Below are 26,066 nucleotides of genomic sequence, written 5' to 3'. Positions count from 1 at the left end.
TGGCCTTTACATATTAGACTTTGTATTGTGCAATCCATTCTCATTGCATACAGACAATTCTTCTTGTCGTTGCTTTCTTGGCCAAAGAAGCACTTGGATGAGTACATGTCTGCTATACTAGAGGTACTTTGGAAAACTAAGCAATACTTAAGGCCTCGATTGCTGAGAAAGGACGCCAAGAAATTATGGGGGCGTCAACATTCTCGATATTTGTACTCATGTTATTGCGAGGAAAGCCACTCTGCTTGCTGATTTCGTGGCTCAAAAACAGCCATGGGCATATATGTTAGCAGCCATGTGCACCACTTTGTAGTCCGCGTCCGCCACATTCGGTGCATGGACCACAAGGTGGTTTTTTTTTTTTCCCAAGAAAGATTTCTTTTAAGTATGAAAAAAGGCACACAACAATCACGGCTATAAGCCAGAATAGAATAGAATCACCCCAATATGTAAGGTGATCTCAACCATTGAGAGGAGGTGGTTTTTAGGCACTTTAGAGGGAAAATTCCAGGCTGCCCCTACAGCTCTTGGCTACTCATGGACTGGAAATTACTGACAAAGAAACTAGAATGGCATGGAAGACCACCCGAGGTTGAAAACACCATGCGGTTGGAAAGCATACATTGGAGTAGGCTGCTTCGTGCTCCGTTAGGCTTTCTTGAGTCATGCAAAGCTTTCTTCCTGTCACAAGAGGGTGTACGTTTCGTGGCGGATGTGGTTAATGATGAAGGCTATGTTATCTCTTTCCCAGTAGCACGCCGGAGGTATGGGTTAGGCATGCACTACAGGCCTCTATGGCATATCATACGCACCCTCTACCACCTCTTCAGCAAGTGCCTCTGCTGAATCATGAGGAGCATTTGAAGGATTGGCCGTTCCACCACAAGCTACAGGGTTACATGAACTAACAGCTAAAACGGTCTATATCAAACTTGTTTCTCCTCCTTGGATCGCAGATCATGCTAATGCACTTTGGACAATGCACAAAACTAATAGATGGTGGGGTGGTTGTTTGAGGAGCATATGGAAAAATGGTTTGCCTCTGAAAGAAAGAATGTTCCTTTGGAGATGCATTGTGGGAGTTTTGCCTGTCAGTGTATTCTTGGAAAAGAGGCACATCGTTGTGGCAAGATATCACCATTGCATGCTACGTGATGAGACAATGCCCCATTTGCTATGGTATTGTGATTTCTCACGTGCCCTCTTGGACAGACTGTCGGGGCATCTTCGTATGCGATTCCCGAGAGCTCAATTTGGGAAGACATTCTAGTTTTTGCTCTGATTCCACAACGATATACCACCTTCGGGTATTCTTCGTGTGTACTACTTTTTGGGCACTGTGGACAATATGGCAAAATAGAAATCAGATGCATTATGGACACATTCCTCTTGATCAATATGCCTACTTCCGACACTTGTTGAGACAATCTCTACATTACTGCCGAAACTTGCAACAAATAGACGACCAGCAATACATGGCCATCTTACACTGCTTCTAGGCAGTCACATCCTTGGCCCCTACAAAGGGGCCTCAGTTGTATCATATGATGTTTTGTCTGTGGGTTTTCACTTCAGAATGAGGATTCCCATTGGTAATATAAGAATTACTTTAAAAAAAGTGTGTGTGTGTGTGTGTGTGTGGCTTACACCCAAAAAAAAAAATGTGAGTGTGGGTGGGTGGGTGGAGCTATTTTGGAGAAAAAGCCCATTAAGAAAGGCTTGAGGCTCCTCAAATATCAGTATAGATGTTCGCCTATTTCATATGGAGGTCTTAATGTCATGAATCTACATTTCCATGTGTTGGCCAAAAAGGCAACCCTGATTCCAACATTTTTGGAAGAAAAACAGCCCTGGACAATAATGATGTCAGCCTTGATGACCACCAGTGACCATGTCTACTTCTTCATATGGTAACTGGATTCCCACTGGTTGGGATGTGATAGTTGGGAAATTTGAAGGTTGGATTGCAAGCTGCTCATATATCAACCGCATGTTGAAGTACTAGAAGTATATAATGTCCACTATTTCATGGTATGGTAGGCTCGAAAACCATATTCCCTTGCAAGATTTGCCATAAATCAAATGAAGATGTACTGGATGACAATGGCATGGTGCTTTCTTTTCTGTAGGCTTCTAGAAGATATGCGCTTGGTATGCATCATAGGCCACTATGGAGAAAGCTCAGAGATATGATGCATCCTATCGAACCAGTGACCCCTTTAGATCCACATAATAGAATTCATGATAGGGCTTTCCAACGTCTTGATGGAAGCCGATCACGATTGCATACAATTACCACAAGCTCCATGTACTGCCATTTACTTCCATGGCCATGGATACAGGAGCATGCAAATCATTTATGGGTTTTGAATAAACCTCAAAGTTGGTAGAAGAAACGCCTGCAATGTATATGGAAAAATGGTCTTCCACTCAAACAAAGATTGTTTCTGTGGAGATGTTTGACTGGAACGTTGCCGGTTTCTAATATTCTTATGAAACATGGTATTACATCTGATAGATTTTGTAGATGTCGTAGTCACATTGAGACTGTGCCACATCTGTTATGGCATTGTACTTATTCCACACAGTTCTTCGCACGTCTAGCTAATGATCGGACTGCTTGTTTACCTCGTAGAGGATGCTCCAAGTACTTTTGGCTTTTTGGTGTGGGCAATCTGGGATTACAGGATACCGCTATGTTCTTTTCTTGGGTTAGATTTTGGGCACTTTGGACAATATGGCAAATGCGCAATGCTACCATGTTCAATCAGCCAGACTTTTATCTTTATCCCTTTTTCAAAGAGCATCATAGAGAGTCGCTCCATGACAGTATTTGAATGGAGTAGATTTCTTTTGCTCAGTTTGAGTTGTTTTTCCAATGCTTTTGAGTTAATCCCACCTTGGGTTAACTCCTAGTAATATTTTTCGATAATAGAAGCCTTCTTTTCACTAAAAAAACAGTGTGTTTATATATGTGTGTGTGTGTGTGTGTATAAAGCTAGAGCAATACGCCTTATGCCCGAGACCGTACCTCACTTGTTGTGGAGGTGCTTGCAATCCCGCGATTTTCTTCAACATTTGATAGCACTGCTGCTGTATAGATTCCCTCGACACCGCTTTGGGCACCTTTTTTGGATTTTTGGCAGATTGTCCCCAACTTCATTAGGGTATGACGATTCCTTCGTCATACCCAACTTTACCGGGGTATGACGATTCCTTCGTATGGGTGCGCGTCTAGGCTTTTTGTATCATCTACTCCACCAGAAATCATCTGCACTTTTCTGGTGATGTTGTTCCTCCCTTCCCCTATTTCCATGCTGCCCTATTCGAATCTCTTCGAGATTGCTATGATCTTGACGAGCTGTCTCTCCAGCAGTTTGAAGAATTTTCCCAGTTTTTCTAGTTTGTTCTCATAGTTCCACCCGCTTCAGGTAACTATGACTGTACAGTTTACTATTTACTATAAACAGTGGTTTCACGAAAAAAAAAGTATATATGTATATATATATGTGTGTGTGTGTGTGCGTGTGCGTGTGCGTGCGCGTGTGAGGGTTTCTGTACCTGCGTTTTAGGGTTTCAGCTCCTGTGTTTCATTGTTTCAGCAAAAAAACGACCTACACTTTTTGGTTGTGTTTTAGGGTTTTTGTACTTGCGTTTTAGGGGTTTATGTACCTGCATTTTTCGGTTTCAGCTCCTCTGTTTCAGGGTTTGAGCTCTTGTTTAACCTGCACTTTGTTGTGCGCTTGCTTCTCCTTGTGTGACTAGTGCTTATTGGAGATTCAGATGCTTGCCCTTTATACTATGTCAATCCTAAATTGCAGCCGTTTGTTGACACTCTCCACGAAGGTTTTATTGAAATCAAAAAAGTTTGGGAAACTCCTGTGCCTCAATTCTATGCCAAAGTTCCTCAACATGTAATGCTTAATCCTATGATGAATTTGGCACAGTGGCTTAAAGCATTGCTTGGGGGGCTGTTTTGTAGCCAGTGTGCTTAAAGCTGACTGTGGCTTTTTTGAAGTGATATTCACAGATCTGCAATACAAGCAAACACTATTGGAATAATCGCCTTTGTTTTATGGTCAGCAACTAGTGCATGTTTACCCTTGGCCCACCAACCAAGGACTATCAAAGTCTCATAAGGCACAAGTGCCCTATATGGGTGGAGGTAGTTGACCTCCCACTTTATAGCCGGGTTGCACTACCATTTTTTGGTAGAAGCATTGGGCAAAGTTGTATGCCCCCTACGCTCGAATGGAAATGTCAATAAGTTTTGCATAATGTGGGATACTGATAAACCCACAATGCCAGATGTTGCCTTTGATGTGGAGATGATCGGTGTGCCCTCCTAGGATGTCTTTTTTAAACTTAAATGGGAAGGATTTGCTAGCTCTTGCTTCACTTGTGGAAAATTTGGTCATATGCAATCAGAGTGTCCGACTATGCTATTACAACCACCAGTTGCTGCAATGCAATCGAATGAGAACACTCCGGTTGGAATAGTGCAACCCCAAAAGGGGAAAAATGTATAACAGGCTCCAAATGTTAACATGGACAAAGGCAAAATCAAAGTTAACACAACCAGCATTCCTGTGCTGGGAAGGAAGGTTGCTTTACGGGTTTCCATGTCTTTTATGCTGGTAATCATGCTTTTTTTGGTGTTATCATATTGGTTAGGCATGAACTACAGCCTCAACTGGCCTATAATAATCCTCAAGGCAGATGGATGATCATTCAATGTATGGTGAATGGTGAAATATTTGAGTTTGCAACTGTATATTCTTCGCAAACATCTACAATCCAAGCTCAAATGTGGCAACAATTGCAAGCATATCCATAGGTCACAAATGCTTTTTTATGTGGTGACTTCAATAATTCACCAGACTATGAAGACAATAGCTCTCACAGATCACACATGATTGCTTTTGACAAAAGGGCACGGCAAAATGTGGTTTGAAGCATGAAAGCGCGTGACGTGTGGAAGCATTTAATGCCTACCCAAAAAGGATATACCTTCCACAATGTAGTCAATGACTTTTGGGCTAGATTGGATCGATGGTATATGCTAAATGCATATCAGTTTGATGCCTTTACTTGCACTATGTCCATAGACTTCTCTATGCAAACTTCAGATCATTTCCCTTTATGAATGACTTTATATTTTGGAATGACTACGTATGATGTACCTTTGCCTCACAAGAAATTGCTTACAGTCAATAACAACTACCTGACACATCAGCAATTCAAAGTTTTAGTGGAGCTTGAAATTCAACATGTAAAGCTGCATATGCAGATAGACGTAGATCTGGCATAGTACAGATTTGCAATCAGATTCCAGGATGTTATTCAAAAATATGGGAAATGGTATATGAACATGGAAAGGCAAGATGTATTGAATGCAAAACCAACAATACAATTATTGATGGAGTATAGTCAGTAGAGGAGATTGGATGCTCAAGAGCAAGATGATCCCAAAATTGTCTGAAACGCAATGATGCATGGAAACTTCAAAAATGGCAAATTAGGACAAGACAAACTCTCAAGGATAAAGTTTGCTCTTCAAGGACCTTCTTCAATAATTTGCATACTTCCAGGCAGAGTTAGTCTATTCATAGACTCAAAAAGCACAATGGAAAGTGGACTCAAAATAAACTTCAACTAGAGACAGTAGTATTAAACATTTTACTACCCTTTTTGTTGCCCCTACACAGCCATCATAGCAAACCCTGCATGCGTGCTGCGTTCTTTTGGAGCAACATGTTAACCAAATTGTTACACCTCAGAAAGCAATGGAAATGGAAGTGTCTTTTACAGAGGAAGATTGCTTGCTGCCCTGCATGGTTTAGGGAAATGGAAATCTCCTGGTTGGGATGGATTTACAATAGAGTTCTTTCTTGAGTATTTGGAAATGGAAGTGTCTTTTACAGAGGAAGATTGCTTGCTGCCCTGCATGGTTTAGGGAAATGGAAATCTCCTGGTTGGGATGGATTTACAGTAGAGTTCTTTCTTGAGCATTTGGATTCACTAAAAAATGAAGTTGTTATCACTCTGGTTTGCTTCCAACCTCTTGGAAGCAAGGGTTGGTGTGTTGCTCCCTAAAAAACAGCTATGTGAGAAACTGACAGATTGGAGACCTATAATCCTTATGCCTAAACTAGTTGCTAAAATGCTGGTCAACAGATTGAAAGATGTCCTTCATGATGGGCTGCACCATGCTCAATATGGTTTTGTGCCTACTAGGTGACAAATCATGGATAACATTGCAAATGCCTACATCGCGATTTGGCATTGAATATGCTAAATACACAAATCAGGATGTACTCATAATACAAATATATATTGAAAAGGCGTTTGACACAATTCAATGGCAATTCATAGATCAAGTGATGGGCAAAATGGGTTTTGGTCCAAAAATGAGGAATATCATATATTGGCTGTATGAGGAAGGGACAGCCCAATGTATTATTGGAAATGAACTCTCTGCTTCATGGAATCTTGAACAATCCGTGAGATAGGGATGTCTAGTGAGATAGCTACTCACCCAATGCTCTTGTACATGGACAATTTGATTGTAAAAGGGAGGCTACATGGTATTGACATTACAGGAGTCAAGCATGTGGAGATGATTCCTTCTTCTTTCCCAAGAACCCACAACATGCTGTCAATGCAATCATGGATGCATTAAAACTATATGGATTAACTACTGGATTGAAGGTTAATTTCACTAAGTTGAAGTTGTTGCCTCTTAAAGAATGTGACTAGCATTCTATTCTGTGGCCATGACTTATATTGCCTCCCGATCAGATAGTAGTACATCTTGGATATCCTATCGGATGGAAAGTATCTTTCAAACAAGAAAGGCAATGTGTTATGGATAAGTTGAATCACAAGATTGAGTATTGGAAACTATCGACATGGCCATTGCATGTACGGCTGCATATTGTCCAATCCATCATCATGGCCTATGTTCAGTTCCACTTGCCTCTTGTGCCTTGGTCAAATAAGGACATTGACAGTTTCATGTCCAAAGCTTTGGAAAGGCCGTCAGATTGCTCAAAAAAGAACTTGTATGCATTCCCAAAATGCATGGAGGTCTAAATATACTCAATATTCACTACCATTTCATTGCAAGAAAGGCAACTCTACTTCTTGAATTCCTTCACCAAAAGCAACCTTGGACTTTGATGCTGGCACATTTGATTGTGACAATGAAAACAAAGGCTTTTGGGGATTTGTAGCTGACCTGAGTGGCCCACGTCTCCTACTTACGGTAGACTCTCTCTCAGATGACAGTATGTCAAGCTGGGGAGTCTACTCGCCCCAGGACTACTCAAATTCCTACCGAGTGCTAGTGCATAGTGCGAACAAGCCTATGATGAACATAACAACACAAGTACTGAAATAGCAATGAACTGCAACAACCATGAACAATAGCAAGAGATGAGAATAGCCAAGCCAAGATAATCCACTATATAATCCCAAAGAGTACAAAGAAGGCCCACTATCTGCACACACCAGCGTCTAGAACAGTGGTTGAAGGGAAACCAAGGGGTACATAGGGAGTGCACTGGGCTAGACTACCTGTAAGGGAAAATAGTGCTGTTGCAGAAGAAGACTAGAGGGCTAAGTGCTCCAAGGTGTGATACAAAACTGATGATGAAGATGTGATATATATCTGCTCTCCACCAGGAACGTGTGTAGTACCCCTTGGTAGAGGTTGCCAAAAATAGCCTATGGTAGGTGAGTAGCTGACTCTAGTAGTCCATTAGGTAGATAGTCTAAGCACATCGCCATGGCTGAGTATCTGCCAAGTCCAGGTCGGCATCTGGCCAGTTGTCCCGTGGCGGCTATCCACCAACAAGTCCAAGTCACCGCCAAGTCACTTCTACTTTTGCATTTGGAGCTGTCTCGTCGCGACAAGGGTGCCGGCTACAGGATTGGATAGTTTCCCATCAAGATGTCATATTTGGAAGATTTGAGGGCCGGATTGTGAGCTACCCTTTTTCCACCACGCTTATACATGACTGGCAAATGCTCCTTTGTAATTTTTCTTGGTTGGGCAGAACTCTAGATAGAGGCAACTCTTTGCGAAAAGAAAGTATTCATTGGAGCAAGGCTTTTCAGCACTCATTGGCTTTACTACAACCCATAAAAGCATACTTCCTCTCCAACTTTGGTGTGTGCTTAGTTGATGATGATGTTGATGATCAAGGAAATATATTTTCCTTTCCAGAAGCTATTAGAAGATACAATCCCAGTATGTATCACACGCATGTATGGCATGAAGTAATTTCTATATTGCAAGATTTTCAGCCGGTGCCTCCATTTGAGGAGGTGGAAATATTGAGAGACTGGAAATTTGATAGGCAGCTTCCAAGTTACTCTCCTTTCTCTTTCCATCACCTCATTGCTGCTAGAGCTTATAAAATTCTGCTCCCTCCACCTTGGTTACAAACACATGCAAACCGGTTGTGGCATGTAAACAAACCTCTTTGTTGGTGGAAGGCCTCTTTGACCATAGTTTGGAGGAGCAAATTGCCTCTCAAACGATGACTTTTCTTGTGGAAACATTGCACCTGCCTCTTGCAAGAGGTGTTCTCCTCGCCAAGACAGATATTCATTTGTTATGGGAATGCCCCTCTTCCCGTGCTCTCGTGGATAGATTGTCAAGGCTCTTGAGAGTGCGATTTCCTGACAACAACTTCAGGAAATTCTTTTGGGTGTTCGGGCACCTTTCTTCGCTTTTGCTAGATTACATAGTTTTCCTTTCCTCGACTAGAGACAGGGATTTTGGATGATCTACCATGCACGAAATCAATTGATTTTGTGCCATGAGGAGATCATATGCTTCGCTTTTTCTAGAGGTCTCTCTATCTTCACTCCGAGATTCTTTTGATCTCGGAGATCTTTCCTTTCAACAGTTGGAGGTGTTTTCCCACTGTTTTTGATATCTGAGTAGTACCTGTCCCACCTTGGGACAACTATGAATGTACCATACATTCCTTAATGAAGCAATGGTTTCACAAAAAGTGTGTGTGTGTGTGTGACATACACACCAAAAAAAAAACTAGTATTCTATTACCAAGAAACAATATACCTGAGGAGGATGTACTTAAGAACGAAGTGATCCAAGGAAGAAAGCTAAAAACAATAGTAAAAGACTTCAAACTGTGGGATGTCAATAGAGTCGAGCTGTCCACAGTCATGTAGGGGCTGGTGAATATTGGTACGAAAGAAATCATAAGCATCCATAGAAGCTGTGGAAACATAGTATGGTTCCTAGCCTTCCAAATAGTACAGAGTGCCCGATATCTCATCCAAATGATGAAAGAGTCAAATCCAGCGATGCAAGATGGTAGAACACCATTTCCTCCTTTGAACAATGGAAAACATCCTCGGAGGTTGTGAGTCAGTGTTTGCAAGAAATTCATGGACTCCGTGCAATGCCAAAGAAGATGAGGACCGGACTCTGCATGTCATCCACATCTACAACATCTATGACTGGAGAGATGTCGTTTTGTCAAAAAAGTAGAAGCTAGAAGTATTTCCACAAGGCATCTCCATAAGAATAGACGTTGTTTGAGAGGCAGCTTACAACCCCAAATTATTCGAAGTCTTTTTTTCCACCATTTAGTATTCTTATGCAAGCCCCATAAAGTATCAGCATGAGGCTGAATCCAGGGTAAAGGAAGCAACAATTTGTACACATTACTTGCCGAAAGCACATTCAATCGAAGAGAGCTGGTATGACCAACAAGTTGTCAATCATGAAGTCTGTCCTGATCATCCAAGGTTGGATGGGTTCAAAAGGCCGCAAGAACATAGTAATAGTTTTCACTCGCCTATGATGCAAACCCAAGTTGTGTTTCAAGCAGGCTTGTGGGAAAGTCATCACAAACCCCTCATTTGTGACAACATCCGCCAAAGTGGGAACTCCAATAGAGGCCAAAAAGCATGCCTTTTGTGGTTTCTGTACTGCAAGTGGTTGAGGAAACACTGAAGACCAATGGATGCTTTCCAATAAAAAAGAATTCCCAATCAGCGCATCTCTACCATGTCAGCGAATAGAAGGCAAAGCTATATTCATAAGGGCATCCCATAATTTTTCCTTCAAATTTACTAAGCACTTCTTCCCAATGAGAAATGTGTGGATTGCCATAAGCTCTAGTCTTGATAGAAGCACACATGCCTACAAGCATTATGGCCCATGGCTGCCGAAGTTGAAAGAAAGTAGGAATCATGGTGGCCTTTCTCGCCAAGAGATGATAATGCAGATCAAGTATGTTTAATCCACCATGCATTTTAGGAGTGTAGACCAAAGATTGTCTCAAAAGGCGTATCACTCTCGTATGACGCTTGGTTTTGCACAGCAAGTTTAAGGCATCAGTCATAAAAGAATCAATATAAGTTCTATGCCAAATCTTTCAATATGCTAGCTTGGCCTTCAATTTGTTCAATACCCAAAGAATGGCATCCTGCATGGACATATATCATGCTAGTGGATATCCCAAATGTATAACCAAGTTGTCTGGTGGAATAATTTGCCCTGGCCATAGCAGTGCATGCCAGTCAGAAGAAAAGTCGATATAAAGTCCAGTTGCTTTACCAAATAATTCCAAAGTTCTCATGATGCACTGGAGATCATTTGGATCATTTTTAGGCATGAACAAAGAATGATCTGCATAGGCTTGGGCCACAAAATGCGAACCATTGGGTAATCGCATACCATATAATTTTCCCTGTGCAGTTAAGAGATCCATATACATCAAAAGTGGATGTGTGGCAATCACTTAGAACAATGTACTAAGAGGGCATCCTTGACATAGATTTTTGCAATGCCCACTTTGATGAAAGATTATGACCAAACACACACTGGGCTGTACTATCTCTATATAACCAAAAAATAGCTTGTTGCATTTTACAACAAAAGCCCATTGCAGCCATGACCTCAGCTATGTAGTCCCATTGAACTGTATCAAAAGCTTTTGCTACATCCACCCGCATAAAAAGAAATCTTGAGAAGTATATTTGGGATATTTCATCGCTAGATATACATTAGCAATATTATCCATAATTTGTCTTCTGGGGACAAAACCATAATGTTGTGGATGCAAACCATAGCAGACCACCAATACGATTCGCAAGCATTTTAGTTGCCAATTTATAGATAATGGGCATTAACATGATTGGTCTCCAATCATCAAAGGATTCTCCTAATGCTTTTTTAGGTACCAAAGCCACAAGGCCTTCTTTCCAGGAATTAGGCATACATCCTGTTTCCCATGCAACATTAATCATGTTCAAGATCGGAAGTTTAAGCTCATCCCAAAAGGCAACAAAGAATTCAACTGTCCGATCATCCCAACTAGGTGACTTCCAACGTCCCATACCATATAATGCATGTGTCAACTCTTCCTCAGTTAAGGGAAGATCATGCCTCAACGCAAATTCATTGTCAACAATGGAATGCACACAATTTAAGAAAAATTTTCGAGCATCATGAACATCAGAATCCACATGGGATGAGCTCTAAAATATGTGCTGATAATGATTGACACATTTAGTTGCAAGCTCCATTTTTGTGGATGTCCATGTGCCGTCAAATTTCTTAACATGCACTATTTTGTGCCTTTGCCTATCGACATGCAAGCTTTTGAAGAATTGTTTGGATAAGTAACCTTTATCTTGGAGTTGCGTACATCTCGATCGGATTTTCCATTTATATATCTTTCTTTGTTAATTCACAGAGACCCACGCTTTGGCTTCGCATAACACATTTTGTTGATCTTGTGTAAGAGTTTGAAGATGGTTGAGCATCGTGAGCGATTGGATTTGTCGTTTAGCCATTTCAACTCTTTGCTTGGCATCAGCCACATAATACTTGCCATAGTCAGCTACTATTTGCATTCGTTGCACAAAACGAAACCAAGCAATGTGAACATCATCTAGTGTGTGACACACACACACACTTTTTTTTTTTTGGGTAATATCCAGTGCAGTATATTTATATGCTCATAAATTTACAAGATGGGAAGTCTCCGAAGCGGAGAGTATCCCAAATGTCAGAAACATAAAGAGAAAAGCTCTAAACAAGAAGCATCCATATCACCCTCATGGCAGGCATCATATAAGGATTGCCGCAATGAGGCTCTGAAGGATTCATATGACTGGTGATTCTGCCGACCCAAATATGCCAAATTATGCTCACTCCAAATTGTCCAAAGAGCCCAATATCTCACCCAAGAGAGAAATAGTGAGTATTGGGACAAGGACTGCATATATCTGCCAAAAAGCCAGAAATGTTTCCCAAATATGCGACTAGGGAAACGGAGCCGAAGAAAATATGAAATTCTCCTGAGGAGGATCCTGGAACAAGGGCAGTGCCAAAGCAGATGAAGAACAGTCTCTGAGGGAGCCTGACATCTTAGACATGTGGAAGGTGCAATGTGACGTTTAGCAAGTATGACCCCCACTGACAATGTGCCTGTCAAACATCTCCACTGACAATGTGCCTGTCAAACATCTCCAAAGAAAAAGTCTTTGTTTCAATGGCATTTTACACTTCCACAACATCCGGAGATTCTTCCGCCACCATGAGAGGGGCTTCCTTATATGCCACAGAGAATTAGCATGTTGATGAATCCATGGGGCAGGCTGAAGAAGCCTGTAGGCTTTGATGGAGGTTAAGGCGGCAGGAAGGGGAATAGGATGAATGCATGTAGTAGATGGCTGCAATTGCCAATCCATAAGCCTGTCTGTGTCAGCCACGGGTGGAATAGGTAAAAAGGGATGCAATAAATCAGCAATTTTCTTCCATATCAACCTATGATGTATTCCCAATGCATAGGTAGCAGTGGCCCGGGGAAAGGATAAGACATATCCCCGATCATCTACCACATCATGTATGTACCTAATTCCCAATTTCATAAGATTGTATGCCCGAACAGGTTCCTGTAAAGCAAGTGGAGCGTCAAAGATGGCACTCCAATGAATACTTTCTTTCCTCATCGAGTTTGTCTCCAAGCAATTATCAGGAGCCCATTTGACCTTAGAGAGAACTTGTTTCCAGTCAAGTATGAGGGCAGTAGAGAAAGGACAACTAGGTATCCTCCCTACAAATCTCCCAATCACAACCTCCCAATGATCCGTAATCCAATGACCATAAGCACAAGTCCTCATGTTGACACACATGGATGCTAACATACAAGTCCATGGCTGCTGTTGACGGAAGAAAGTATGCAACATTGTAGCCTTCCTTGCAAGTACATGACATTTTATATTGAGGACATTAAGTCCACCATGCATCCTTGGGGAGCACACCATTTCCATCTTCATCAGTCTCAATGCTTTTACAGCAGTTTTTGTCTTCCATAATATCTCCATAGCTTGAGACATAAAAGCTGAAATATCCCTGGAGGACCAATGCAGCAAGGGCAAATAGAACTGGACATAGGACATCACAATGGATTGTACTATTCTGAGCCTGACATGAAGAGGCCAAGTAGAAATCTTCCAGTATTCCAGTTTATGTTGAAGTCTCTGGAAAATCCATTTTAACTGCTGCTTTCTGGTGATATGCCATCCTATGGGATATCCCAAATGCCTGACAATATCTCTGGAATGCACCACCTGACCCGGCCAAAGAATAGAATGCCAGTCACATTGTTTTAGGGGGAGTAATTTAGATTTTTCAAAATTGACATGCAATCCCGCTGCTAACCCATAGAAAGAAAGAGTGGCCATAAGCATGCGAAGTTCCTGAGGAGAATTCTGTGGCATGAAGAAGGAATCATCAGCATATGCTTGTGCCAAAAAAGATGTAGCCCTTGGGATTTTGAGACCAGTCATCTGTCCTGTGTTTGTAAGATGATCAAGATACATCAAAAGAGGATGGGTCGCAATGGCATAGGAGAGGGCACTGAAAGGGCAGCCCTGTCTAACTGATCGACCCAATATCCATGACCGAGACAGATGGCTCCCAAGAATGCAGTGAGCAGTAGAGCCAGAATAAAGCCAGTAAATAGCATTTGCCATCTTGGGACCAAAGCCCAACTTTGTCATGATCTGAGAGATGAAATCCCATTGAACATTGTCAAATGCCTTAGCAATATCCACCTGCACTATAAGCACATCTTGATGCGAATACTTAGCATATTCAATTGCAGTCAAGGCATTGTTTATATTGTCATGGATTTGTCTTCGCGGCACAAAACCATACTGATGAGGATGAAGTCCTGCATGCAGTATCCTGTGAAGCCTATGTACAATCATTTTGGCAATAAGTTTGTAAAGTACAGGCATCAAAGTAATAGGCCTCCAATCTGATATATGATCACACAGATGTTTTTTGGGGACAAGCTTGACTATACCATGTTTCCAAGAGTGCGGCAACTGATTTTCTTGCCAGGCCACATTGATCATTCGCAAAAGGACCTCTTTCAAATCATCCCAAAAAGAAATATAAAATTCCACTGTAAGGCCATCCCAGCCAGGGGACTTGTATTTGCTGAGGTGGAACAACGCATTATCAAGTTCTGTGTTAGTAAAAGGCCTCTCCAAGGTAAGAGCATCATCCATTTCAACTATTCCAGAAACATATTGAAGAAATTCAGTCCTGGCATCAGTCACTTGATTTGATGGGGAACCAGGAGCAGAAAACAATTTCTGGAAATAATTGTGGCATTCGTCTTGGAGATCAGAGAAAGAGTGAGTCCAAGAGCCATCCAGTTTCCTAACCCTTAGACATGAATTTTTATTTCGAGTAGCATGCAAGCCCTGGAAAAAGGATTTTAAAGAGCAGCCCTTATCCATGAGGGGCTTCATTCTTGCCCTAATCTGCCATTTGTGCAATTTCCTCTGATCATTAACAGTAAGTTTAAATTGTGCATGTCACACACACACACACACACACACACACACACACATATATGTTTATGTATGTGTATGTGTGTGTATACATGCATACATATATGTCTTTGTATGTATGTATGTATGTATTTTTTATGTATCTATGTGTGAACGCACACACGTGCAGACACACACACACTAGCATTTTTCATGTCTTTCGAACAAATTACAATTCCAATCTAGGGAAAGTAAGCCAGCAAAGAGCTTGAAAAAATAGAAGTTTTAACCTTTCTTGTTTTCAAATAAAATGATTAATCTTGTTGTTTAAGGTCTAGGCCCGTGCATTAATTGTGTTGTGAGATGAATCATATGATTAAAACTCTATTTCGCAGGCAGTTGAAAATAGAAATTTCGAATTTGAGCCAGATTATTGACCAGGGTACTGGGTTAAGTGTTGGGCAAGAGCAAGAGGTACTGTTAAATGTCACCTCACGACACTGCATACACCTTACGTTATTTAGAAGTACTCAATGCAAATGAGAATGTGAACAAATTATTTTGTACTGTGTTAGTTAACTTTGTTCTTTGGCACACACAGCTGAATGATTTGATAAAGCAAAAAGAGGATGCATGTAAAGAGAGGGATCAGCAGCTTACACACATTGTGCAGCTGAGGAAAGAGATAACAGAGCTCAATGAGAAGGTCAGAGTTTCAGAGGAGCAGAACATAACCCTGGAGCATGAGCTGAATACTCAAAAGGACCAAATATCTTCTAAAAAGGCAGAATGTGAAAGGCAAGTTTGACATCTCTTGGATGCATGGCATGTACTTCTTCTTCCCTCATTCTATTCCTCCATGGCTGGAATTTAAAAACTCATTTTGAATCACTTAATACATATGTTTTTTTTTTCCCTTCTTTCTTGATTGAAAATAGGTTTTTCTTGGTTTACAATTTAGCACTACACCTTGTTCTGGTTGAGGCCTTAACTCTTTACCTCATGTCACAAGGAGGCATCAAGCTTTTCTTTATGAGCTCTTAAATAGCAAGCATGCTGAGATTACATACATTGATATCTCCCGAAGCACCCTGACACTTTTTGGTTGCATCACAGATTGGTTAATGAGCTGTATGGCATAGATTTTGAGATGCTTTCTTGGAATGGGGGTTCTGTTTGGCAGTTTTTGACTATGTTGGTCATCTTTTGAGCAGTTTTGACCAGAATTGACCTGTATTGACCAGGCAGCTCAAGTTTGACCAGCATTTAACCAGAATTAATGACTGTTAACCGATGCCTTCTTTTTTCAGGATAATAAAATTTCTGTGTAAGCAGAAATTAACATACATTCATAGAGTGACAAATGTTTTTGTCCAGATTTGAGCAGGAGAGTTTTGACTCGCTTTGAACTTTTGGTTTGTGGCTTTTCTCGCATCAAAGGGCCGCAAATGATCCACACTGTTCTTCTATCATGAGGGCATCTAGGACTGGTTTTTTAACATAGGATTTCAATACTTTGATGTCTTGAAACCATGAAAGGGATGTTTGTAACCCACATTATATGCAAACGTCCTCCCTCGATGCCGAAAGCCAGACTTCTGCATTGGCTTTGGTTTTTGGTATATATATTTGGGCTGCCTTCGACTGTGTGTATGTGACTTAGTTCCTAGTTCTTAGTTCCTAGTGTGGGTCCTTCAGATCCCTAGTGCTACGTGCTACAGTATGGAAAAAAATAGACAACAATTTTCATTTGAGTTAGTTTTTTTTTTTTTTTTTTGGTTGTTGAAAAAAGGACCCTTCTATGTAGTAAAATGAATGCCTTGCATGAGAAAGTGATAAGCTCTTCAGTCCCTAAACTTGGAAAAAAAATTTAAGAGACTTATTTGGTATGAAAAAATGTATAAAAGGTAGATTTCAAACCAAACAAGGGGGAAATCTCAACCAATTAGGTGTCTTGTGCTGCCAACAAGGTCCCATTAGTGGCAATGAAAAAGATGCCATGATCCCACTCTTATAAACTGGCCGCGCTTTCTCTCCACAGCCCTTGAAGATCCCTGGATTTGAGTTCAAGGGGCGAGAATGAGGGTGTGGATGATATCACTCCAAATTCTGCAAATACACCGTGACTCATAAACCAAAGTGCCCTCAATGGCCTCACTGCATCTAGCCTTCCAAATGTGCCAAGGGTGCAATGCTAGCAATAATCTCTCATGAACCCTAGCCAAGTATTAGCCTGCTAACCCCTAATCTCGGGCCCCCGAACCCTGCAAGATTAGGTCCCTAATCTGTAGATTAGGGCCCAGGTACATAGCATGGGAGGTGCAGGTGCGATGTATCCTGACACTGGCATGTCCTGAAGAAGGCACCACCGAGCAACTGACCATAATGACTTGATCCCTGTCATCCCCCCTGTACCTGAGCTGTGGGCCTGACTGTGTCAACCAAATGATAGCACCAAAGGAAATGTAAGCATCCTTCCTCATCCTTCCAAGGAGACGAGCTATCGCAGCGCAAATCCTCTGTGCTTCCCTGCACTCCCATAAGCAATGGTAGATTGTCTCTGAAGCTCGTGCACATGGTACCTGAGCTGTGGGCTTGACTGTGTCGACCAAATGATAGCACCAAAGGAAATGTAAGCATCCTTCCTCATCCTTCCAAGGAGACGTGCTAACGCAGTGCAAATCCTCTGTGCTTCCCTGCACTCCCATAAGCAATGGTAGATTGTCTCTGAAGCTCGTGCACATTGAGCATGCTGGGCTAACACCAATGATAGAGGTCCACTCGTTTCTGGTGAGACCACCAAGTAAAGAAAGCCAAATAAAGGAGGATATCTGTGTCCTTCTTAAGAATGCCACCTCCTTCTCCAAAAAGTCCTCTGAATGTCATGTGTGATACCATAAGCCTCGCAATGAGGTCTAAGAGTAGGGACTCTCTAAATGTGTTCCAAGACAAGATGCCTAGCATTCCGCATAGTGTAACTAAAGAAATGCATGCTTCTCCTCAGGTTGGTAGCATCCCTCCACTCCCACCACTCACCGGGGTCCTGATGCAAATACCTGATAGGGCATCCGCTGGTGGCCGTACAACCAAAGGCTCCAAGAATCTGTGATTGGATATCCCTAGGGTGGGAGGGGGGGGGGCAGGGGGAGGATCAATATAAAAGTGCTTCCCTACGATACCAACAACTCTCACAAGACGCACCACCGGGCCCTCGGTGATATCCTGCATGTCACATCTCTCCAAATAAGTTCTTGCATTGAGGAAACTGTTAAATTTCAAATTTCAGTAACGTTGTTTAGAAATAAAATGCATAAGGAACAATGCAGAGAAATAAAGAAAAAGGAGAGGATGGAAAAAGAAATCAGAGAGCTCAAAGTCTCATTGGAGTCTAAGCAGACTGAAATAAAAGTCAAACAGCAAGAAGTGGCAGACAGCCAGGAGCAGGTTGAAAAATTAGAACACCAGCTTCGTGAACAAAAGCAACTTGCTGACAAAGTACAAAAGGAGTTTGATGCAGTAAACCAAAAGGTCTATGTTCGAGCTTTCTTTTGTCTTCCAAAAGGCATCCTAATTCATTAAATGCATGATTATGTTTGTTTTAAATGCTTAAACACTGTTATAAATGCTCATACACTGTGATAAATGCTTCAATGCATGATTGTGTACGCTATAAAACACTGGAAGTGAAGTATTCTTGTGGGTAACCTCTTTCTTGAACATGTTTTAGGGCAGGTTACAAAACTTCATAGTGATCTTGAAGAGCAAATCCATGCAAATACCCAACTACTAGCAGAAAACAGCCAGAAACAAGTGGAGTTGAAGATCAAGGATGATGAGATACAAGCAGTGAAAGCTGAAGTTGTACATATAAATAAGGTAATGAAAAAGGGTAATGCAAATATCTTTACGATTGCAACAGTAACATGCAAGTGGTTAAAGCCAGTAATTGCTCCATTTTAGTGTCCAGTATTGTTAAGAGGTGATAAGAGGAGACATTTTTCTTGCTAGATTCGAGAAGCAACTGTTTTGAAGCTGAGAGCACTGGAGAAGCAGAAGGAAGAAGCAGAAAGCCAAAGAGAGGAATTAAGAGGTGAAATTCAAAGTATGGGAAAAGATGTAGAACTACAAAAAAGGCTGGCTGAGCAAGAACGGAAGCGGCAGGAAGAACTTCTTCGTGAGCGTGATGTATTGAACAAGCTGAAGACTCAAGTAAGAAATATAGCTAGTCTGATAAGTAAAGACTTTTATACAATAAAACTTAGGCTTCTGATAAGTATAGACTTTTATACTTTTGAATCACCCTTCTATCTGCGTGTGTGTACTTGATATATGTACTATTACCACCTTACATGCCTTAGCCTTCAAATGGCTACTCTGTAACTTTGTCATGGTTGTTTTACCAAGGTAGCTAGTTTGCGTCTCTTTTTTCCCTCTTCTGATACACTTACTTTATGGATTCATTGCAACTTTTGGTCTCATAGGCCCTTTGGTCCTTTGTAGATGTTAATATACTTTTTAATACACAACCCCCCCTAGAGAGCACTGTTGGGTCAGTAATTGATTAATCGATCATTAGCTTTGCAAACTCCAATTGTGGATTCATGGTTAAATTGAGGTGGTCTGATTTAGTCATATCAGATTATGACCATATAAGCTGAGTAAAATGCAATTTAGTGTTTATGTGGAGCTGAATGCACACCCCACCAAGTAAATAGATGTCTTTTTTTTTTAAATTGTGATTGGAATCAGGCTGAAAACTCAATTGAGAAGCAAAGCGATTTGGTGAAGATAAACGAGGTTGCAATTCACAATTTAGAAGCAGAGATACAGAATTATCGAGATGCGGCGCAGAAACAGGACAGGCTGATAAATCAGTTGGAGAAAGAGCGGCAAAAGTATGGTGCGGAAGCTTCACAAGCAGGGGTCAAGTACATGCAAGTAGGTCATTTCCTTTCTTGTTTTGTTTATATAGCTGTTTGATTATCTCTCAACTGATCTTGAGAAAGAAATACTTAGCGTTGCATTGATGTATGTTCAATCTTTATAATTGAAACTAAGGAAGTTTTTAGATGCATTCATTCACACTGTTGAAGTGGATCTCTCTCTACAGGCACTAGATGAGGTGAGTGCAAGAGAAGTTACAATTATGGATCTGCAAAAGAAGATTGTAGAAGGTGAAAATCGGCTAAAGCAGCAGCAGAACCTTTATGAGACTGTCCGCAGTGAAAGGAATCTTCTTAGCAAGAACCTTGTTGATGCCCAAGATGAAATAAACGAACTAAGGCGAAGAATTAAAGTAATGAATCACCAGATTGAACAGATGAAGGAAGAGATCAACACAAAGGAGCTTGCACTTATCAAAGAGCACTTTGACTTTACTAAGGTAGTATAATCAATCCTTCTAGTCAATATCTGCATAGTTCAATTGTATGCGGCTACACAATCACAAAGGTTGTATAAGTTATCCTTCTATTTTATGTATGCACATTGGCGTTAACCTAAAAAAGGGCTTGCACAATAAATTTCTCTCTCCTCCTTTCATGAGATGTGCCAATGACTTCATCATCTCTCCACTTCCTATCAGGGCTGATCACACATATGTAGCCTTCACCACATCTGGATCCCCTCCATTGCCCTCACCTGACCCCTCTGCCTCCACTTTCACCCCCACTACGACCTTTATTGTGTCAATGAGGATCACCTTTATTGCCATACAGCTGATCTAGATCTTTCATTACCGCTTCCAGCTCTTACCTCACAGCTTACTTCTATTCTTCATGAATCTGCACATTTACTGTCAATTCCACTGTCAAGTTCCCCGTTGGCTCATAGCCTCAGAATGGCTGGTATGATGAAGAGTGCAAAATTGTGTAGCTTCTTTCATGTGGGAAAGGGCTTGCATCTGGATATGTGCATGCAAAATGCGGAGACCCTGCTGCCACCTTACCCACCGGAAAAAGCATGTGTTATTGGCTAAGCACGAAGAGGAATTATACCAACTTTTTCTGAGTGCAGATAGCTCCAATGCTTGGCGAATCCTTGAAGAAAATTACAGAGCCCTCCCCATGGGAATCATATGCCCACGAGCTATATGACATCCCAAATAAGCCGCCACTCAACATATCACACATTCCTCCCTGGGCTTTGTCGCAAAGCCAGTAAGAGACCTCAAACCCTCCAAGAAATCAGAATCTCAAAAATTTCTTCAACAAGAGAAACTAAATGAAGGTGAAACGGTGGAGGTGTTTCTCATCAAAATCAAAGATCTCCGTGCCTAGATGGCTGCAATTGGCATGAGTGCGCTCTCCTCGGATTTTACTCGTCTTGTTGTGTAAGGGAATTGCTGCCTCAGTATGATAGTTTTGTAACATCTTTGAATGTTGGTGTCAGACCTACTCCTCTCACATCCGAGGAGTTCAGCTCATTACTTCGAGATGCAGAGATGTAGACATAGAGTCGCAATGGAGGCATATTCCATGTCACAGTTTGCTTCCCTGGACTCCGCCGCGACTACCTTCCGCTCCTTTCTAGGATAGGAGCATTGGTGGGCTCGGTGCTTGAGACTGGCCCCATAGCAGCTCCAGTGGTGGCTAGAGCAGCTGGTCTGCCTTCGGTTAGAGTTTTGGTTCTTGACATCTCCTCCCTTTTGAAGGTCATTCAGCTACCTAGGATAGGGGGGGGGGGGGGGGGGGGGGGGGAGGGGGTGGATCGATCAGAGAGTGGAGTTTTCGGGGCTCCCGAACGAGTGTTTTATATGCAGGCAGGTCAGCCACCTGGCCAAGGCCTGCCCTCGCAGGAGACCCCGACCTTCACCGTAACAGCAGGCCCCCGATGGCCCGCCCACAGATGCGGCTCGACAGGGAGCCTCTGGGACACCTGGTCAGCCCACAGAGACCTCGGATTGGCAGCCTGGACAAGGGCGCCGTAGAGGGAGACAGCCACAGCAGCATGCCCAGAGACCGATGCAGCAGCTATCACAGTCTCAACATCACTGGGTTCCAGTGAGGAACAGCTTTGCTCCCCTCCAGGAGGAGACCCCAGCGCAGACTGAGGATCAGGAGATGCCAGCACCCCCTTCAGCGACCGCAGGCTAGGGCTCCCCCAGCAGGGAGCACTTGGGCACCAGAGATACGATGGATCTTCATAGAGATGAGGAGGACAGGCCTCAGTAGAGGATGGGAGGACAGATTTGTCTTGAGCATCCTGCGAGGTTGGGAGCTGCTGAGACTGAGGCTTTCTTAGAGACCTCCTACTTGTGATGAGGAGCGGGCCAGACAGCCGCTCATCTGGAGCCCCACGGTACACACAGAGCAGGGTCATATGCTGGGTTCTCGGCCTCGTTTAGCCTGGGGACCATTGGCGGCCGGCAGGCCCAGCACGCAGTTTTGGAGACTGGCAGGCCTTCTGCAGTCTCCGAGAGGAGATCTAGGTGGAGCCATCAGATTCATTAGGGGCCAGCCTCGCCTTGTTCCTTCACTGGATTTCTCGTCCGCCGGTTGGACACAGGAGAGGGATCTACGATGGGAGCTCCTCAGCAGCCTTACCATATGGTTCACCTGGAGAGCCCGGTGTTTCAGGGCCTTTGAGGGGAGACTATTCGGGGGATTTGGCAGGAGTTGATCCACACCCTGCGAGGATAGTATGACGATCTTTTCTCGGGGGGGGGGGGGGGGGGGGTGGCGGGGGGGGGGAAGGGACAGCCAAAGAATGTAGGAAAAGCAAGAAGATGCCAAGAATGGCACTGTGAAGACCTAGGAAGAATCCAATCATGTTGCATAAATGGAGCCGTTTGTTGCCATTGAAAGAAGTGTGCAGTGAGACAGCTAATGTTGCAGCACATGATGATTCTTGGATCATCCAGCAGGGCTTCTAGGCACATGACCAGTTGCAAGGATTGGTATTCCTTCCGAAAGCTTGTGGGAGATGACATGGTGGCAAGCAATGATGCAAAGTGCCCAATCAAAGGTTGAGGTAATATTTTGCTTATGTCTAAAGAAGGTTGTACAAAAAGTCTTTCAAATGTTCTTTGGTTCCAAATATAAAGGGGAACCTTCTTTCTGTCTTGGCCACCACGGACCGTGACTTGCGGGCTCACTTCAACAAGAATGGTTCAGTCATTCTTGATGGAGATGACAAGGTCATTTTTGCAAAGTGTCATGTGCATGATAAATGCCATGGACATTTTCAGGGCTAGATCCAGAAGAGGCAGCCTCGACACATGGACCTATGCACAGTAGGGACAGTTTGAGATGCTTGCAAGATTCTCAGGGAAAACTTCACACTGATCCAAATAAGGTGAAGAGTATTGCCTCATATTTTTATGAAACCTTGCTCTCTGCAGAGGCCCACTTTTTGGATAGCGATGTTGCACAACAAAAAGTCAGGGAGTGCATGCCCAGGCTTATTACAAATGATATGTGTGCCTCTTTGGATGCCCCCTTTTCGAAGGATGAGCTGAGACATGCTTTGCATGCCCTCTCGAAAGGCAAATGCCCAAGGGATGATGGTGTCTCTCCATTCTTCTTTTTACAGTTTTGGGATTACATTGGTGATGATGTTACTACTGCTCTGCAGGAGATTTTTCTCACGGAGGGTCTTATCATTCTTGTCCCGAAAGGTGGGGACGAGACCAGTATTAGACAGTGGAGGCCCATAACTTTGCTTGGATTTACTTACAAAATCTTAGTGAAGGCAGTGAGAGTATGAGGCTTTAGCATGTTCTTCAGAGAGTTATTCATGATACACAGAATGGTTTCCTCCAAGGAAGGAGTATTTTTGATAATATCGTTTCACAGTCGACTATTATTTATAGCAGCAATACGCACTATATAAGTGAGTCTTGGGTTATTATTGATTCAGTGGGGTTTGGACTTGGATCAAGAGGCTTACTCCTGGATCACAGATAGTCTTGCCAAGGGTCCCTGTGGGCAAGCATTGGTGGTATGGGACGCCAAGCCTTACTCGCATGGACTCATGGAAGTGGAACCTTGAGATGCCGGAACAGGAAGCCAGCCCATCTCATGATGAGGATGAAAAAGAGGAGATAGTCCCTCAGAAATGCGTGAGTGGTATGACCCCTTACATAAAGGGCCATGCAAATTCATGTAGCAGACAGAAACGGACCAGAATACTGGCTCTGACGTGCAGCTGAATGTGCGGCTGGTGACTAAGGCCATTATCAGATTCTTCTTGTGTTGGCGCTGTCGGCACATAGAGGAAACAAGGGGATGATACTACAGGCCGAACAAGGGCGATATCCATACTGAGGAGGATATGGGTTGCCCCACCTCAAGAAAGATCACGTACTGCAACACGCTGCGCTATGCTGGAGCTGGAAGGAGTTTGAAGAGTTGAGGGACAAGGAACCAAGTGTGGTGTTCAACTGGCCATACACAAGACACTGGTTACTGAAGAGAGGACAAGATGATTGAGCAGATGGCGAACTTCATCAATGACTACAAGCTTGTGCGAAATCCAACAATTCAAGCTACAATCAGGTTCTTCAAATTGATACTCATCCTGCTCAGACACTTCGGCCAAAGATCCACCACCCAATTATATGGTCTTTGACCTTAAGAAGGGCCCCAGAGTGGCGCAAGTGCAAGCCAAATTAAGATTTCTACCCGGACATCGACTCATCACATTTGAGGACATGTTCGAAAAACACAAATTTGGCCACCGATACATTACTTTGAACCTCCTCCTTTGCCAACAAACTTTCTCTAAAACTACTTCAAGAGAGGCTACTAATCGATTTTGAAGATGGAATCTGAATTAGAAAAGGGGTATGTTAACTGTCATGGTTAACATTACCAAGTCTTTGGCGTAAGGCCATATTTTTTTTTAAAAAAAGTGCAGTGGCTTAACTTTAATAATTTTCCGCACGAAGTGCTTCATGACTAAGTGATAATAAAAATCTGAACTCTAATGCATAAATCTATGAGCCAGAAAAAGCTTGTATATATTACAATAGAGTGGAGTGCAAGTACGTGTAGCTTCTGTCACTAGGAGGTTGAGCAATCGGCACTACGCTAAGTCCCCTAATGACCCTTGCATCAGCAAGTCTAAAAAACGGCCTTCCATCTTCTCTGGTTTATTTGAATACCCCAATGAGGGAAATTTGAGTCACTTTGTTCTTGAGCCTCGATGGGAGATAATAAGATTCAAATGGAAGGCAGATTGGTCACTGATCACAGACACTCATCACCTCCTTTTCTGAGACAATGAAGGACAGCAATAAGCAAAAGTAGAGTTACATTCAATGAATCACTTCAAACCCAATTCTAGACACACCAAACCCAATTCTAGACACCCAATGACGACATGCTCCCAAAATCAGGAGACACCAAACCCAATTCTAGACACCCAATGAGAGTGCTGTTGAAGTCACACCAAACCCAATTCTAGACATGTTCGAGGTCAGGAGTGAGAGTGCTGTTGAAGTCACACCAAACCCAATTCTAGACACACCAAACCCAATTCTAGACACCCAATGACGACATGCTCCCAAAATCAGGAGACACCAAACCCAATTCTAGACACCCAATGAGAGTGCTGTTGAAGTCACACCAAACCCAATTCTAGACATGTTCGAGGTCAGGAGTGAGAGTGCTGTTGAAGTCACACCAAACCCAATTCTAGACACACCAAACCCAATTCTAGACACCCAATGACGACATGCTCCCAAAATCAGGAGACAGTCGCACCTACATCATGTAGATCTTGTTTTGACCCAGCGGAGCTTATGATGATGAGGCATGTGACCAAACTGGGAGACCGCGACAGCACTTTGACTCAGGGAAGCTTAGGGCGAGGCATGTGGCCAGAATCACGTTCAAGCCTCTCAGATCTGGGCAGCTAATCCAGAGGACACAAGATACGTGTAAAAGTATTAGTGTCTCTCTCCATACACTCAATCTAGCACTTCTCGTAACGTCTTGTATGTCTGCATTCTGGTATGTACTTAGCCTCAGCCTACCATTTATGTTTGCATTCTGGTATGTACTTCGCCTCAGCCTGCCATTTATGTTTATATAATTTTTCTCATTACATGCGTTTGTGCATCTAGAGGTATTAGTACGCTGTGATCAGACATAATCTCTCTCTCTCTCTCTCTCTCTCTCTCTCTCTTTTGTGCAATCTTAAGCAAGATCTTGTTCAATAACCCCATTTGTAAATAGAACCTCACTGCTAAAAGCCACAACCAGAACCTACATAAATGATTC

General features: G+C 42.6%; 1 protein-coding gene across 3 annotated transcripts in view; it reads left to right on the top strand.

Moving 5' to 3' along the window:
• The window catches only part of LOC147617514 (cilia- and flagella-associated protein 58-like), a 67,876-nt gene that overhangs the window by 24,814 nt on the left and 16,996 nt on the right, over positions 1-26,066 (top strand). For all 3 annotated transcript variants that reach the window (XR_015262234.1, XM_086775771.1, XM_086775770.1), the window contains 7 exons: positions 15,237-15,315; positions 15,443-15,639; positions 18,168-18,369; positions 18,574-18,717; positions 18,850-19,050; positions 19,591-19,779; positions 19,952-20,224. Coding sequence is in view for 2 of the 3 variants with exons in the window: in XM_086775771.1 (XP_086631897.1) it covers positions 15,237-15,315; positions 15,443-15,639; positions 18,168-18,369; positions 18,574-18,717; positions 18,850-19,050; positions 19,591-19,779; positions 19,952-20,224 (1,285 nt within the window). In the remaining variant the exon portion in view is untranslated. The remainder of the gene's footprint in view (positions 1-15,236; positions 15,316-15,442; positions 15,640-18,167; positions 18,370-18,573; positions 18,718-18,849; positions 19,051-19,590; positions 19,780-19,951; positions 20,225-26,066) is intronic.

This window comes from Cibotium barometz, chromosome 36 (assembly GCF_041138505.1).
Source record: "Cibotium barometz isolate CiBa-2024 chromosome 36, ASM4113850v1, whole genome shotgun sequence".
Classification (NCBI taxonomy): Eukaryota; Viridiplantae; Streptophyta; class Polypodiopsida; order Cyatheales; family Cibotiaceae; genus Cibotium; species Cibotium barometz.
This window is presented reverse-complemented; position numbering and strand designations above follow the sequence as displayed.